Genomic DNA, 15,485 nt, shown 5'->3' with positions numbered 1-15,485 from the left:
GAAAGAAAGCTGCTTGAATGACTTGTGTGTACTGTTTTTCTTTTTACAACCATGCCTCCAGTGTGTGGTTTGCTGAATTAATCTCTCTCTCTCTCTCTCTCTCTCTCTCTCTCTCTCTCTCTCTCTCTCTCTCTCTCTCTCTCTCTCTCTCTTTCTCTCTCTCTCTCTCTTTCTCTCTCTCTGAATGTGTGCCAACTATGTCTGTGAGTGCGTGCACTGTCTGCCTGTAAGGCGTACCACAAACCACATCAGCAGAGTTTTAGGTCGCAGAGTTGCTGTGTCGCCTGTGAATAATGACGGCCGGGTGTCTCTGGGTTGGTGACATCTGCAAATTGCGTGCTGTTTTTTCTCACCACTAAGCACCACCAAGCTTTATACGTTTTCATTGTACAGTTATGCTGCCGCAAAGAAAGATCCAGAAGTTCTGGGTTAAGAATGTAATGACTCGTGCAATGGCAATGGCCTCGAAGCCCCGTGAGATGAAAGCCGAGAAAGTGCATGATTAATTGACGAAATGGGAAGAGTGTCATGAAATAATATACGCTGGCAGGGCCGTAACCAGACATTTTCAAATACAGAGGTCAAATACTGTACGCTGTACTGCATACTGTACTTTTAGAATGCTTCGAACTCTTCAGTCAAACTCTTGAGTTTGTTTTCATCTGCCTTGAGGATATATGGGGGTGGCGTATACAGACAGATTTATCATTGTTGATCATATATCGATTTTCATCATAAATAAATGTTACATTACTGGAAAAAAAATACAGAGAACATGACCTCTGTGTCCTCAATGGTAGTTAGGTAGGTAATCATTGTGAGGTGGGATGAAAGACCTCAGTGGTGATCTTTCAATGACTGACACCCTGGGTAACATTTCTTGACAATGGATGGTTACATTGAAGACAGTGTGAAAAGTGGCGTTCACACATGTAGATGTTATGTCAGACACGGTAATGTTATTTAACCCATTAAGACACAGCGTTATACACTTGCGGATTCCAGAATGGCAATGACCAAGTTGCAGTGAATTCCTAAAGGCCCTGTGTTGGAGCCATATTTGTGATTTATGCAATTTTGAGTTAGTTTCTGTTTACCTGTAAAAAGAAGACTTTAGTTGGTTAAATGCTTACCTCACATTTGTTAATGTTTTATATACTTACCTTTTATGTTTGGAATCATCCTGTGTTTTTATACTTAGTTCTTATTTACTTTCCTGGACCTGAACACACTCCGTCTCGCCTACACACCTGTGAAGTGATTTGGCACTGTGAACCACTCCCTCCGACGCGCATTGGTGGCTCGAGTTACAGAACTTTAATTAATTGGTACACTCACAGGTGCCTGGTAGACCTGGTAGACAGAGCATGGGCCAGGAAACAGTTTTCGACCGCATAGCGTTACCAAAGCTTTATTGCTTATTTCTTTGTTTGTTTGATATAATGGAAAGTCAACCGGACTGTAGACAATAAAATGGAACAACATCTCAAGTTAATGTCTCTCTCCGTGCGTGCTTAATCCGGAATGCGCGTCTGAAACGTTATACTCTGTCTCACGTGGCCAAGGAAAAGTTTGGTGAGAAATTGGCCCTTACACCCTGTGTCATGTCATAGTAGTGTAGCACCTACTATGGTAGTTAACGTTTCAATGACTATGACAGTGTTCCACTGGTGGCATTAAGGGGCTACGGTTTGTTATTTTTTTTACGAGCACTGATGTGACTGGTGGCCTGTAAGGGACTGTACGTTATTTACCGGGGGGGGGAGGGCTGGTGCGCTGGAAGTCCGGTCAAAAAAAAAAATCATGGCCCCCCCCTCCACCTCAAATTTTTTCCCCATGGCCCTCCCCCCACTTCAATTTTGTTTTCCCATGGCCCTCCCCCTACAGATAAAAAAAATATATATTTCAAATTGGTAGATGAACAACCATCATGAGAACAGTCAGAGTAGCCTACATCAAGGGCGGTTGTCTGCACTATTATGTGCTATCGATATCAGTGGATACCTATGAGAAGCCGCAAGAATCTACCTCTGCGGCTGCATGGGATGCCTTTTAACTCCACTGTCACCAAGACAAATTGCCTTCACTATTTTTGTTACGTGTTAAGTGAAAATAATAATAATAATAATAATAATAATAATAATAATAATAATAATAATAATAATAATAAAAACTTCCATTTCAATACCAATGTCCGAGTTGTTACTACTGTAAACTACAAAGTGGAGAGAGTTTCCCCACCGTAGCTTCAATATTTCCCTGCTCGACAAGCAGCGCCTTTCACAAGGTACGTTTTACATGTTCAGCACAGTAGCGAAGCCAGGGACGCAGGAACTGGTTTTGACCAGGGGGTGCTGTGAAAAAAAAAATCTGTTTTTTAGATGCTATTTCCTGCGTTCTAATCAATTTTAGGGTGAGGAATGGCGAATCACATCTGAATAACTTCCTCATGTTATGTAGCCTAAACAAGGATGGCTAGATTTAACTTTTTTTTCTTTAACATCTCACTTTGACACTATTAATGTTCTTCTTGCGGAAGTGAAACGCGCACCTGATGTGGAGGTGAGGGCTCAAGAGCAAATCGCGCTGCCTTGACAGTTTGTCTCTTCAGCATGGGCAGTGTGCAATGTGTGAAATTAGAATAAATGCTTTGACTAGGCTATGCGATGCACTCGTGAGAGGTGACCGGGCTTTCAAATAATTTAGATTTTCTTGCAATTGCGACTGTGGATCAGGTGCATCTCGGTCTCCCAGACCGCGCATAAAAGCACGCACGCACACACACAGGCATAGCTCTACCTTCCCGAATGTAATTACACTCTGACGGCCAAAGAGTTCGGGATGTGATCGGAGCAAGAAGTAGGCTAAGCGCCAAAGCAGCTCGAGCCATTGCTGGCTATTGATACAGGGAGAGTGAGAAAGCCACCTTTAGTTTGCATTTAGGCCATTAAGACGCATTAATAGGTGGTGGCGGTGCTATGGTGGTCAAATCAGCAGCAAGAGGCAAAAGGAACAAATTGCCAAACAGAACCAGTACAACATCAGGGTATATACAGAGATTCTTAAGTTGTATTTACTACCTTTTTACTACCTTTTCACTACCTCCACAATATTTTTTTACTACCAACACGACGTCAAACTGCAGCAGCATAATGTAAAGTAAAGTGACGGGGTAAAGTAACCTTGAAATAATGAGCGAATAATAATGTGTTAAATGGGAAGAAATTTAATAATAAAATTATGTTTAATAGTGCAAAAACAATATTTCATTAAAAATGAATAACTTAACGTAAACTTCAAAATTAGACACTAAACAGAGAGAGGGCGAGAGAGAGAGAGAGAGAGAGAGAGAGAGAGAGAGAGCGAGAGAGAGAGAGTGTGAGAGAGAGAGAGAGAGAGAGAGAGAGAGAGAGAGAGAGAGAGAGAGAGAGTGTGAGAGAGAGAGAGAGCGAGAGAGAGAGAGAGAGCAAGAGAGAGAGAGAGAGAGAACATAGAGAGAGAGAGAGAGAGAGAGAGAGAGAGAGAGAGAGAGAGAGTGTGAGAGAGAGCGAGATAGAGAGAGAGAGAACATAGAGAGATTAAACTGCAACCATCCTTAGTCAGCCAGTGGAACATGCCGGAACAAACACAAGGCAAGGCGAATAAACCTACACAGAACAGGAACAACGAGCAAGCATTAACATTTCAACAGCAATGCACAGTCACAAGTGCCTCAGCTTTGTGGCCTTCTCCTCGATAGTTTTATCCAACGTCTGAAGCTCTATTTTTTTCCCTTTGTGGCTTCGGCGAAGGGAATTGGATTTTGTGACAAGCTCAGCCATCTTGGTTCCAGATTTACCCTCTGCCATCTCTGCATACATATCAGCGTCCCTTTCTAGGGACTGGCACACACTCTGGAGCACCTGCCGCTGACTCCGGAGGTCCTCCAGCTCTTTCTCTGCTGATTTCCGCTTAAGCTCCTGAGTGGCACTCTCCTTTTTTTTCCGTTCACTCTCAAGGTGAAGCCTGTACTGTGACCTTGAGGATGCAGCAGAGGCCAGGAGCTCCTTGGTCAGAGGAACTTTGAGGACACCACCACAGGCATTCACTTGGTCACATATCAACCTCAGGGCTTCCAGTGACTCTTCGTAGAGATTGCATGTTTCCACCTCCTTGTTCACAGAGAACCCTCTTTCAACGGATGCCTGCCCATGGGACAGGAGGAGGGCACTCTGGCAAAACCTCAGCAGGTCAGGGTGGGATGTGCGGAGTTTCGAATGGAGGAAGACATCCAGGCGCTGGCTGAGGGGCTGGAAGGACACGAATTCCTCATCTCTGACGCTATCTGAGACAAAAGAGGTGAATTGCTGAATGATGACATCACCTGCAACATAGAATAAGAAAATTCACTGATGTACAAGATGTGGTCAGTACATTCACAGACTCCAGTCCACTGTAACATCAACCATGCAGCAAAGTACAAACAGTACATCACAGATACACAGCAGTAGCTAAAGCGGTGGTTCTCCTCCTGGGGGCACAGCAGTCTTATCTAAATTATGAACTGATCATTGACACCTTCATACCTCTTGAATTAAAAAAGGCAGAGAACCAATGGAGATTCCTAGCACATGACCTAAATCAAGTAGAATAACCTATTGACTTCTTCTGTCCCTATATAATATTCTCTTACCAACTGCAATGCCACCTGCCAACTGCTGCCCTTGGATGAATGTCTGCACTAATGCCTTCATCTGTACGATGCACCACTCAGGATCTTTGGCCATCTTTGTGGGATCCAGGGAGGCAATCTGCCTAACAATGGGGAATTTCAACGGGGACCTTTCCTGCAGCTTCTTTATGATCCGAACCAGACACTGCAAACACTCTTTTCTCAGGCTGAGCACAGAGAGTTCCCCTATCTTGGTTCCTGGTTTTGCCTGGAGTGCCTAATCAGGAACATTAAGGAACATTCATGTCAATGTTGCCTTTGAAAAGAAATGTTTGTTTAATATTACAGTAGCGCATGTTAGAAATACATGCAAAATAATATTTACATATTACTAGAAATTAAGGAATCCTGATCATTTCAAATTGTTTTTATCACTGACAACAGCAATCCAGTCAGATTACTCCCATTACATAAATGAAGTTGCAGCCCTCAAGTTATATTTGTGTATGTGTGCATTGTGTGTGTGTGTATTACTTATTTTTGGCCTGTTGTACCACCCTTCACCCATCTGATTTCGGCAACCTACAGTAGCTGATAACCTCTAGTCTGAGAGGTGGGAATACCATGCTCTGCAGCATTTTGAAAAGCATTGTAGTACCAATTTTGGCCACAAACTTACATACTGTTCCTTTATAGACGACAATATTATTACTGACCAAATTGCATTTACTACTATAGATTTATGCAGTCATAAATTCAGATTTATCTCACCAAACAATTAAAGAAGAATGAAATTACCTTGATGGCTGATTCCGCTCCCAAGCCTATGTCCACCCTTCTGAGGGAGACCCAGTTCTTCTCATCAGAGATGTCCAACTTAATGAGTTGCAAGGGGGTTTGGTCCTGTAGGAGCTCCCTTTTGATGAATCGCCGAAGTAAACTCTAATGATGGCAACAATCAGATAGTTAAGTTACCAAGCCATTTCATCAATACAGGTTTAAATTCATATGAATTCATCAAACTATATTGATACTTACCAACAGAAGCTCAGTTAAATCTTTAGCCAAAAAAGGCAACACGGGCTCATCTGTCTGATACTTGTGAAGAAAAGGGTTGAAACCTCTTGCAATGGAGATGAAGAACTGCAGCTTTGGTACTAGCAGTGGATCCTCTCTTGCTGCCAGGATGGTGTCGTACGAGGCCGTGTTCGGTTTTTGAACCTTCTTCTCTTCTGCAGCACTGACATATGCCTGAACCATCGGCCAAACTTCGAGGGCTCTCTCAGCGACTGGCACATTTTCGACCCATCTGTGGCCACAGAAAGAGAGGGGAAAGCAGGTAGATCCAGTGGTGTTGGTGTAGTCCTCTCTCCGGGCAGGCACGTTATGAAAGAGGAAATGGAGTGCACGCAGGAACTTCTCGATTTGCCACACTGTAAATCCGGCCTTCATGGCATTGTGGAGAGTGTGGAGTCCACAGCTCCCAACCACCAGAACTTGGGCACCTCCATTGAGCTCAGCGTACTCCCTTTGAAGGAGATCAAGGAGTTTAAAATTTACATTGGGCCCATCCATCCCAACTGAGAGGAGCTGCCTCATGTTGAGTTGGCCAATGCATTCCTGTGAATTCACAGAGAAAAAAGTTTGTTTAAATAACATATTACAAATCACATTCAATATAAAGACAGTAATATATTATATAGCCTATGCTTCAAATTAAACATTTAAGCTAGCTTTATTATAATTTAGAATTTTACTCTCTTATTCTGCAATACTGAGACATAATAAATAAATCTGCCTTCCTGCTTTTTCTGCCTCTCCTCTATACCTCTCCTTTTAAATCTATCTCTCCTCTCCTTTTAAATCTATCTCTAACAATGTTTTTTCCCATTTGTTAAGCACTTTGAGTTACATGCCTTGTATGACACAGTGCTATACAAATACAATTATTATTATTATTATAATAAAATGAATGAATGAATAAAACAGAAATTCAAAAGAAGGTTAAATAAATAAAATGATCATCAATATCTCATTAATCAACAGTAGGCTAGTGGAAAATAAACTTACTTTGATGTGCAGCAACAGATCATCAGCTCTTCCATGTCCCAGGAATTGTGAGCCAAAATATCGCGACTGAACGCACCCATCCTCCAAAAACCGAATGTGAATGTCCAGTTGTTTTTTTTTGGACGATTGGTTTAAACTCTCGTCAAACATCAGCACGTAAGGGCCGGCACGATTTATGGCCTCGACTAGTTGCCTCTTGAAATATGGGGCGATCCCAAATTTTATCATGTAGCCGGTCTTGTCCTTGGCCAAAGCGAAGGATTTGGCAATTTGGGAGTCGGGGAACATCTTGACAAATAGCTCTGCAATGCCGTCATTGGAGTTGAAGGAGTGGTGTTTCGAAGCCAAATCTAGACACCACAGTACCTCGGCCTGCAGTGTGGCGGTGGTGGAGAGCAGTTGATTCGGAATGCTGTTGATGGGAGCAGGTGAGGTTGAGGTACCGGCGGCGGTAGATGTGGTCACGGTGCTGGAGGTTGAGGGGGCAATGGAGGTCGGTGTAGCACTAGTCCCGGCGCAAAACAGTGACAGCGGTAGCTGCGAGTTTCGTCCGCGCATCTTTGTCTGGTGGCTATTTGAATCCATATGAGACTTCACTGCCTTCACACCCATCCACGTAATGTTTATAACTTTTTTACAGACGTTACAATACGCCTCTCGGCTGTTGCCAACTACCCAGTAAACAAAATGACGTTTAAAGGACGTCTTTTTAAGGTCATTTTTGGACGTATAATTTAGGTCATCTGAAGGTGCAGACTGTTACTCCAGACGACGTCTTTTTCAGACGTCTAATGGACGTCCATTTTTGACGTCTGTACTACGTCCATATTAGAGTCATCTCTAGTCCAAATAGGGTCTTGGAGGACATGTTTTTGACGTCATTTTGTAGGTGGTTATATTGACGTCATCTTTGTGGACGTCTTTTTGACTTCAAATTAACTCTGTGAGTTGTCATTCAAACATAAAAGTGACAGCATTAAAAACCTTGAAACTTCTAGTTTTCAAAATATACAGACAATTATCACATGGAAAGTGACAGGGGGGTTTACTTTTATTTAGCAAACACTTTTGTTTACAAGGTTCAATCTTCAAAAGTCTTGACTACATACCTCAGCAATGTTTTTTTTGGTAGAGTTGTGTTTACATTCAATTAAAAAAAATTGTATTACATTAACTTTACTGTCATATTCTTTTTTGTTAGGCTTTTCAGAAGAGGGGGAGATAACAAATGTGATCTTTTTCAAGAATAATTAACACCACTGCGAATTTCATGAAGTATTGATGGTTATGACTCGTACACTATCATCTCTTAACAACATTACCGGTGTATTACAAAACCCGAAAGTCTTGAAATTCGAAGTAGTGTTAAATATTCTTGAAAATAACATTCTTATGAAATAGGTTCCAACATATTGGAAGAAAAGACATTGTACCTTGGGTTAAGAGACAGTTCATCTGAATGAAAACTCTGCATTACATCAATGGGTCTTAAATCTGCCACATATCATTTCACAATCGTCCAGTTTTACAACATATATATATTTTTTAAATATGATGGTAACACTTTATTTTAACATTACATCGCTTAGCACTAATACATACAATGTTAACCCATTGATGCCTAAAGCACTTGCAGAAAAGGGTGCTGATGCCATACAAAACTCCAGGCGCCAGGGCCAATGTTGCACAACGCAACATCCAGCATCAATGGGTTAATGCCTGTATAAGTAACTTGTAAGGCATGTACTAAGCGAAATCAAACATTTGTTAGGTCCTTACTGAGGTTACATTAGGTAATAAATCCCAAATTGTGCATGAACAAGGCATTTGCGAATACATGCCTAATGTATGTTTGATTTTGCTTAGTGCATGCCTTACAAGTTACTTATACAGCATACAGGCATTAACACTGTATGTATTAGAGCTAATAGATGTAATGATAAAATAAAGTGTTGCCAAAATGATAATCAAAATAATTCCCTGTAATAATCCTAACAAGCATGAACACAGATAAATTGTCATTAAGTGGTAAATTATGGAGAATCTGTCCTTGAGAAGGGACACAAAATGCTCTTTCTTCAGGTGTTACTTGAAGCTGCATAGGCTGTCTGAATGTCAGTGGATTCAAAAGAGTCATTGAAAGATACTCCCATTTCTGTTGTTGTGGACTGGTGGTGTCTACGTAGGTGGTGTCTACATAGTAAGTCCTTGTAAACTTGAACAGCCATCTTGGCTGCAAATTATCATCATATCCTGTGCATCTGACAAAGCGTGTACATGAAAAAGATGCCAAACTACTTTCTTGATGTCTGTAGTAACTATTTACATTTTGGGCATAAACACATGTTGAGTGATCACTTGGGCTGCTGGGAAGCTTTGAGAGAAGTTGTAGTGCCTTTGTTCGTTTGTTGGTTGAGATGGGAACGTCATAAACATATTCAAAGAAGGTGAAAACAGAGCTGAGCTGTGCTGGATATAACAAGTTGCAGACCCACTAAAGCTTGAACAGCTTGTCAATTGTGCAAGTCAGGCCGTCTGCAACGGGAATGGTCACACGGTCATTCCTGGCGGTTATGACAGACTCTTCAGGTTCCCAATGCAGACCACTAGTGGTTGGGTTGTGGATTCCATCTCAGTGTCAGTAGTGCAGTGAAGAGGGATGTGAAGTTGGTTCCAGACTGAGAAGAAGTAGAAGAGGAGGAAGAAGAAGGGAGAGAGAGAGAGAGGAGAGAGAGAGACATCATTAATAATACTTAATAGCAAGTTTTACTTAACTGATTGAAAGGTATGAAGCATACCAGTCAAACTAAGTATAGCCGAATCAACTACACATACATTGATATCATGACATCTTCTTAGCTCTTCATTAAACTGAGTGAATTTAATTTCATTCATTTTTCATTTCATTATTTATATATACGTATGAAGAGTTTATTGCAAAACGGTGTATCTACCTTTTTTTTGCATTTTATTATTGAAAATGGCCAGAGGTCCTATCACCTATGTGTGAATTCTTGCCATTCAAATATTTTGAGAACATACTTTTTCAACTTACAGTATATCACGCAAGTGAGTACACCCCTCACAGTTTTTGCAGATTTGTGAGTATATATTTTCATAGGAAATCATTAGAGAAATTTCACTTTGACACAATGATTAGTGACCTTTTAACAACATATTTAACCGCTTAAATTTCTTGTTCACTCAGAAAAAACTAAATACAGCCATTAATGTTTGAACATGTACTCACAAAAGTGAGTACACCCCAGATTAAAATCCGGTAGAATGAAACTAAATGAAAAGGGATGAAAAGGGGAGGTCATCAGTGTGTGTTTCAACCTTTCTTTGCATTGAACTTTTACATTTTGAGTCTGCATCTGGCTTAAATAGATTGGTGTGAGATTTGAATGCAATCCTATGGAGAATATCATGATCTGCTTCAGTAGTCACAGTGCATGTTGATATGCATGTTTCTTTTAGGTGTATTTCAGATTACAAATGTTGACAGCATCCATGCATCCCCAAACCATGTCAGTCCCACTACCATGCTTGGCTTTTGATAGGATACACTTTTTTTGTAAAACTTACTTGTTTACCACCACACATGCTTGACACCATCTAAAGTATATTTGTTTATCTGGGTCTCTTCAGATCACACGACATGGTTCCAGTGATCCATATCCTTGGTCTGTTCATCTCTCTTGAGACCAAGATAAACAAATTTGCTTTAGATGGTGTCAAGCATGTGTGGTGGTAAACAAGTGAGTTTTACAAAAAAAGTGTATCCTCTCAGTAGCCACGCATGGTAGTGGGACTGACATGGTTTGGAGATGCATGAATGCTGTCAACATTGGCAATCTGAAATACACCTAAAACAAACATGCATGTCAACATGCACTGTGACTACTGAAGCAGATCATGATATTCTCCATAGGATTGCATTCAAATCTCACACCGATCTATTTAAGCCAGATGCAGACTCAAAATGTAAAAGTTTAATGCAAAGAAAGGTTGAAACGCACACTGATGACCTCCCTTTTCATCCCTTTTCATTTCAAGACGATTCGAGCCAACACAGCCCCTTCTCTACCGGATTTTAATCTGGGGTGCACTCACTTTTGTGAGTACATATTCAAACATTAATGGGTGTATTTTGCTTTTTTCTGAGTGAACAAGAAATTTAAGTGTTTAAATAAGTTGTTCAAAGGTCACTAATCATTGTGTCAAAGTGAAATTTCTGTAATGCTTTCCTATGAAAATGTATACTCAAAAATCTGCAAAAACTGTGAGGGGTGTATTCACTTTCGTGATATACTGTATATGAAATTCATTTTGCAATGCGGTATACGTATGAACTTATACAGTATAATATCAGGAAGGAGCCAAGACTGACTTGCACCAACACAGACCCACACGCAAACACACGCAAACACACCCAAACGCAAACACACACACACATTCCTACCAAAGATGTCAGCGATGCAGAGTCCTAGCTGGCCAATAGTGTGTGATGTGTTAAGTTCCGCCTCTCCGTGCAGCAGCAGCAGGTTGGAGGGCGGGACCTTTAGCTTGACTGACAGGTCTTCCACTGCATGCTTCAGAAGCTCTGTCTGCAACACACATACACATAAATATTACTGACACACACATCAGCTGTATAGGGTTATCTACTTTCCATGGCTTTCCCCAACTATAAAACAGAATTATAATACTTCCTGTAAAAAGTCTTTGACTAGGCAAAGCGCTATACAAAACAGATGTACTGCTGTGTGTATGTGTGTGTACCTGTGCTAGTTGTATTTGGTGTATGTCTGGTCTGTGGCGTATCTTTAAGTTTACCAGTCGTGCCGGTGTGTTCTGCTGATGCTGCTGCAAGCGCTTTAATTGGCTGGTTTTCCTGCGAGGGCGTGGCCTGCATACGATGGCGATGTCTGCATCGTCAGACTCCTCTCCTTCATCCTCCTCCTTTAATTGGCTAGCTACCGCAGCAATCCCGGCCCCTCTGGTGATGGACGCAACAGGGAGCCAAGCGCATCCAGCCTCATGTTAATCTCCCTGTCACACGCACACACATACACACACAATGTAAGGAAAGTTGACAAGTCACTGTAGAGAAAGTGTCAGTGCGTGGCATGCACACAAGTGTGTGTGTTGTGTACTCACGTTAGTTTGCGGTTGGGCCGCCGCCGTGCCTTGAGTGGTGTGGAGGGGGAGGGGGGGCGGAACGCCTCAGCACAGTCCTAACACCAACACATACACACACAAGGATGCATTAACACACATCAACATGATGGATATGGTAAGCACACAGCAATAAATTGGAAAAATATTGTAGGGGCTACTATGTTGACTCATGGTCTGTGTGTGTGTGTGTGTGTGTGTGTGTGTACACTCACATTGTGCTTTGCATGGGTTTGGTCACCTGGTCCGAGTCATCTGAGAGTTCGGTACACTGCTTCCCTCACCATCGCTGTCGCTGTCAGAAATCTGTCAAACACACAATATACAGTCTCAAGTTTGCCGTCCGTGTTAGTTGTAACTCATCCAAATACTGCTACTTTATACAGCAGGCACATATTTACTGACCAAGTTGCTCTCTATGACAAAAGTGCTATGGGCTACTGTGACAGGTAAACAAGAAACAACAGGTTAACAACACTTGGCGCTAATTAGTTCTCTACAACTACAAACCGCTGCTGTTCTCTTCCATTTGGGATCCATATCACCAAACTATAGTTCTCTTGAACTTAACTGCATTGTTATAAGAATATGGCTATGGCAGCCTTAAATAGCAGGTTAAAATATGGTCATTGACATTTTGGTGACAAGGTCATAACTCTGTATCGCAATGAGGTCCTAACAGAGGCTCTGCATGAAAGTGTTTTTAAAGATTAAAAGACGTTTTTAAAAGTAACTATCCTTTGAAAAATACCTGCACAAAATCAACCAGAAAAGACATCTCAGATTTTACACTGCAGCGGCTTCGGAGTCAGAAGATGTGTGAGAACTGTGTAGCACTTTTCATCTGAAAATGAGAGCAGAAAATTGTACAGCAGTACTTAAATTTCACATTTACCAAAGTCTCTGTGTTATAACAATATCACAGTAACATATTTATCACAATTGCATACAATACAACAATAAGAAAAAAAATCTGAAAAAAAAAATCTAAAAAAAACAAATGAAAGGAGGCAGAGGGCCTGTAAGTGGATGGCAATTAGACACATGATCACAGACAATATGATACACATGGAAACACACACACACACACACACACACACACACACACACACACACACACTTACCATCAGTCTGATCATCCAACTGTTCAATCAGAGTAGGAGCTTGGACAGATGTGGCCACAAGACCTGGGCCCTGATTAAAAGAGAAGAGAGAGAGAGAGGGGGAGAGCACGTTAGTTCCCAGTGCATTGAAGGTACTTTTAAAATCCCGTAGCCATAACTGGTGTTGATACCTTGGTAGTCGCCACACTTCACACGCAGCTGTTGTTCTACTCTGCCACCTAAAACTCAAACTTTGAATCTTCTTTTCAAACGTCATGGTATCGTCACCAATTACCATTGCCTACAAAATCTCGTGCGTGGCAGATTTATCCCTCGAACAGCGTACATCTGGCACGTCGCACCCTCCATCTGAAACAACTGCCGGTATTTTCCCAACACACCGTCATACGAGGTCTACCGAGACAAAACACGACAGCGTTGACCAGTTGCCCAGATCTACCATATTCAACTACATACTGAAACGGTTGAAGACCACGACACTTACATGGAACTAGGTTCAAAGCTTGTCTATTGACTGGCCACAACAACTACAACCAAGCCAACATAAATGTGATTCGGAAATTCGTTTGTATCACCTTTCATCGAGCCAACACAAAACAGTGGGATACTGCTTGCTTTTACTGGTGCTATTCTTTATCATGTACGAGGGTGGCGGATGGTCTGATTTACATGATTTGACGCAGAACTGCTTACGTTTGAAGCGCTGAAGTTTAAAATCGCCTCTATGCTAGCTAGCCCTTGCCTTGCCCCCTCCGATACCTGTTACTAGCAGCATCCACTTTTGCCCCACTACCAGTACTAGCTCTACGTCAATTCATCCGTGGTGTTTCCGTATCCTTGCATAAATCCTGTCAGACTTTCTTTCTTTTATGTTCAGAAAATAGCTTTCAAACTTCACATCAGTAAAGTGCCGCCTGATTTATTCCACACCAGCTAATTATCAGTTACCCTATTAGCAACCAATGTTAGCAAACCATCCAATATCACATTTCAAACATTTAAGTTTCCCAACACAACACGTTTTTAACCATTAAGTTAGTCCACATGTGAATTAAAAGAAAATAAATATAATTTATAGTGCAAGCGTTAAAGATAAATAGCTAACTGAGTATCAATAACTAGCTAAATATGATTGTAGGCTAGCTTAATGTTCACAGAATCACTGAGGCTGTTCCAATGTTCGTACAGCAAAACTTGTGAAGCAAGGTTTGATTTTAACCATACATTAACGGTAACACACGTAATTGTTACGAAATTATACCGAATTACTTACGCCAGCCTCTCTCGGTGTCTGAAGTCAAGTCGCCGCATCTTGCATTTCCAACGGTAGAAAAGGCGGGCGGAAGTCTGCTTTCAAATGTCCACAGTCACGCGATTGGACAGCCAAACGGCCGTTAGTTTCTCACTTGTAGCACGACCCAGAAATGAAATCTTACACAAAAATGACACCTAATCTGTCAATGCTGTCTACATATCCCAATGTGTTATTTTTTTTGACACATCTGTTTAGGCAGTGTGTCCCACGGTGCATTGCACGTTTGGGATTGCCACACACTCTTTCCCCACCCGATGTGAACAGAAAAAAATAGCCTACTAGGAAAACTACTATGGCCTATTTAAAAACAAAGCAAAAAAAAAAAAAGCAACAGCAACAACAACAATCATGTCGATTTCCCTCACCTGTTTTTGACGTCCAAAAAAGTGACCTAGACTGACGTCTGAATTTTGAACTTCATAATGACGTACAAATAGGGTCATTATTAGACGTCCAAATAAAGGACCTAGTTTGTACGTCATTCTAAGGTCCAAAACTGGTCATGGACCGACGGACGCAATTTAGACCTAATTTCAACGTCTATACGACGTCCAATGTTTAGTGGGTACTGGCCTAAGCCAGTCTTTAAAAGAAGTTTCCTCCAGCCAGAGGTCTGAAAACTTACATTTGCCCATATCTCTCAAGTAACGCCATACAAACTTCTCAAAAGAAGAAGAATAATGTAGCAGCTGTGTAGCGATGTGTCGGCTGCAAATGCGACATAAACAACTCTGTAGATTGGCGGCAAGCGGAGCCGGTCGCCAAGGCTACTCGGGGTGCGTTTCTCAAACCAAGGTTGCTAACTATGTTAGCTAGCTCTTGTTTGCAATGCAATTTCCCATTGGTACTTAGCCATGTTGCTTACTGGCTAACACCTACGCTTTTGAGAAATACAACCCTGATTGATTCAACGTATGCGCGCAAGGTACAAATGAGTCCATTCAGGTCCTAGTCGTAACATATAAATTCACGCTAGTTTATCAATTGTTGTCAATCCAAAAAAAAAAAAAAACATATTTCATACACATTGTGGAGGTAAAAAAAAAAATACTACCTGGTCAGATGACGTTTATTACTTTTTACTACTTTTTACAAGCCTTAATTTGGTCTAATTTCATTTACTACCTTTTACTACCTTTTACAA

General features: G+C 41.3%; 1 protein-coding gene and 1 long non-coding RNA gene across 3 annotated transcripts; both read right to left on the bottom strand.

The window, feature by feature from the left end:
* Window positions 1-4,117: 4,117 nt before the first annotated feature.
* Window positions 4,118-7,389, bottom strand: LOC134463795 (uncharacterized). The gene is made up of 4 exons (XM_063217092.1): window positions 6,722-7,389; window positions 5,690-6,271; window positions 5,450-5,593; window positions 4,118-4,363 (listed from the first exon to the last, which is right to left on the bottom strand). The coding sequence occupies exons 1-4, from the start codon at window positions 7,331-7,333 to the stop codon at window positions 4,223-4,225; spliced, it is 1,479 nt and encodes a 492-aa protein (XP_063073162.1). The 5' UTR covers window positions 7,334-7,389; the 3' UTR covers window positions 4,118-4,222.
* A 365-nt stretch (window positions 7,390-7,754) lies between these two features.
* Window positions 7,755-14,897, bottom strand: LOC134463796 (uncharacterized). 2 transcript variants are annotated; one of them, XR_010037801.1, is made up of 8 exons: window positions 14,300-14,897; window positions 13,027-13,096; window positions 12,654-12,746; window positions 12,118-12,208; window positions 11,885-11,961; window positions 11,507-11,776; window positions 11,187-11,331; window positions 7,755-9,399 (listed from the first exon to the last, which is right to left on the bottom strand). It is a non-coding gene; the product is annotated as an uncharacterized LOC134463796 (long non-coding RNA). The 2 variants fall into 2 exon arrangements; XR_010037800.1 differs by having other exon boundaries at window positions 11,561-11,776.
* Between the last annotated feature and the right edge of the window lie 588 nt (window positions 14,898-15,485).

The sequence above is a fragment of the Engraulis encrasicolus genome, chromosome 15 (genome assembly GCF_034702125.1).
Source record: "Engraulis encrasicolus isolate BLACKSEA-1 chromosome 15, IST_EnEncr_1.0, whole genome shotgun sequence".
Classification (NCBI taxonomy): Eukaryota; Metazoa; Chordata; class Actinopteri; order Clupeiformes; family Engraulidae; genus Engraulis; species Engraulis encrasicolus.
The sequence above is the reverse complement of the archived record's forward strand: the minus strand, read 5'-3'. Positions and strand labels throughout refer to the sequence as shown.

Coding starts and splice junctions, on each gene's coding strand:
- LOC134463795 (XM_063217092.1), bottom strand. CDS start 7,333: ATGGGTGTGAAGGCAGTGAAGTCTCATATGGATTCAAATAGCCACCAG. Junction 5,594..5,689: donor ATTTAACTGAGCTTCTGTTG/GTAAGTATCAAT, acceptor TGCCATCATTAG/AGTTTACTTCGGCGATTCAT. Junction 4,364..5,449: donor GAGCGGAATCAGCCATCAAG/GTAATTTCATTC, acceptor TCTATGTTGCAG/GTGATGTCATCATTCAGCAA.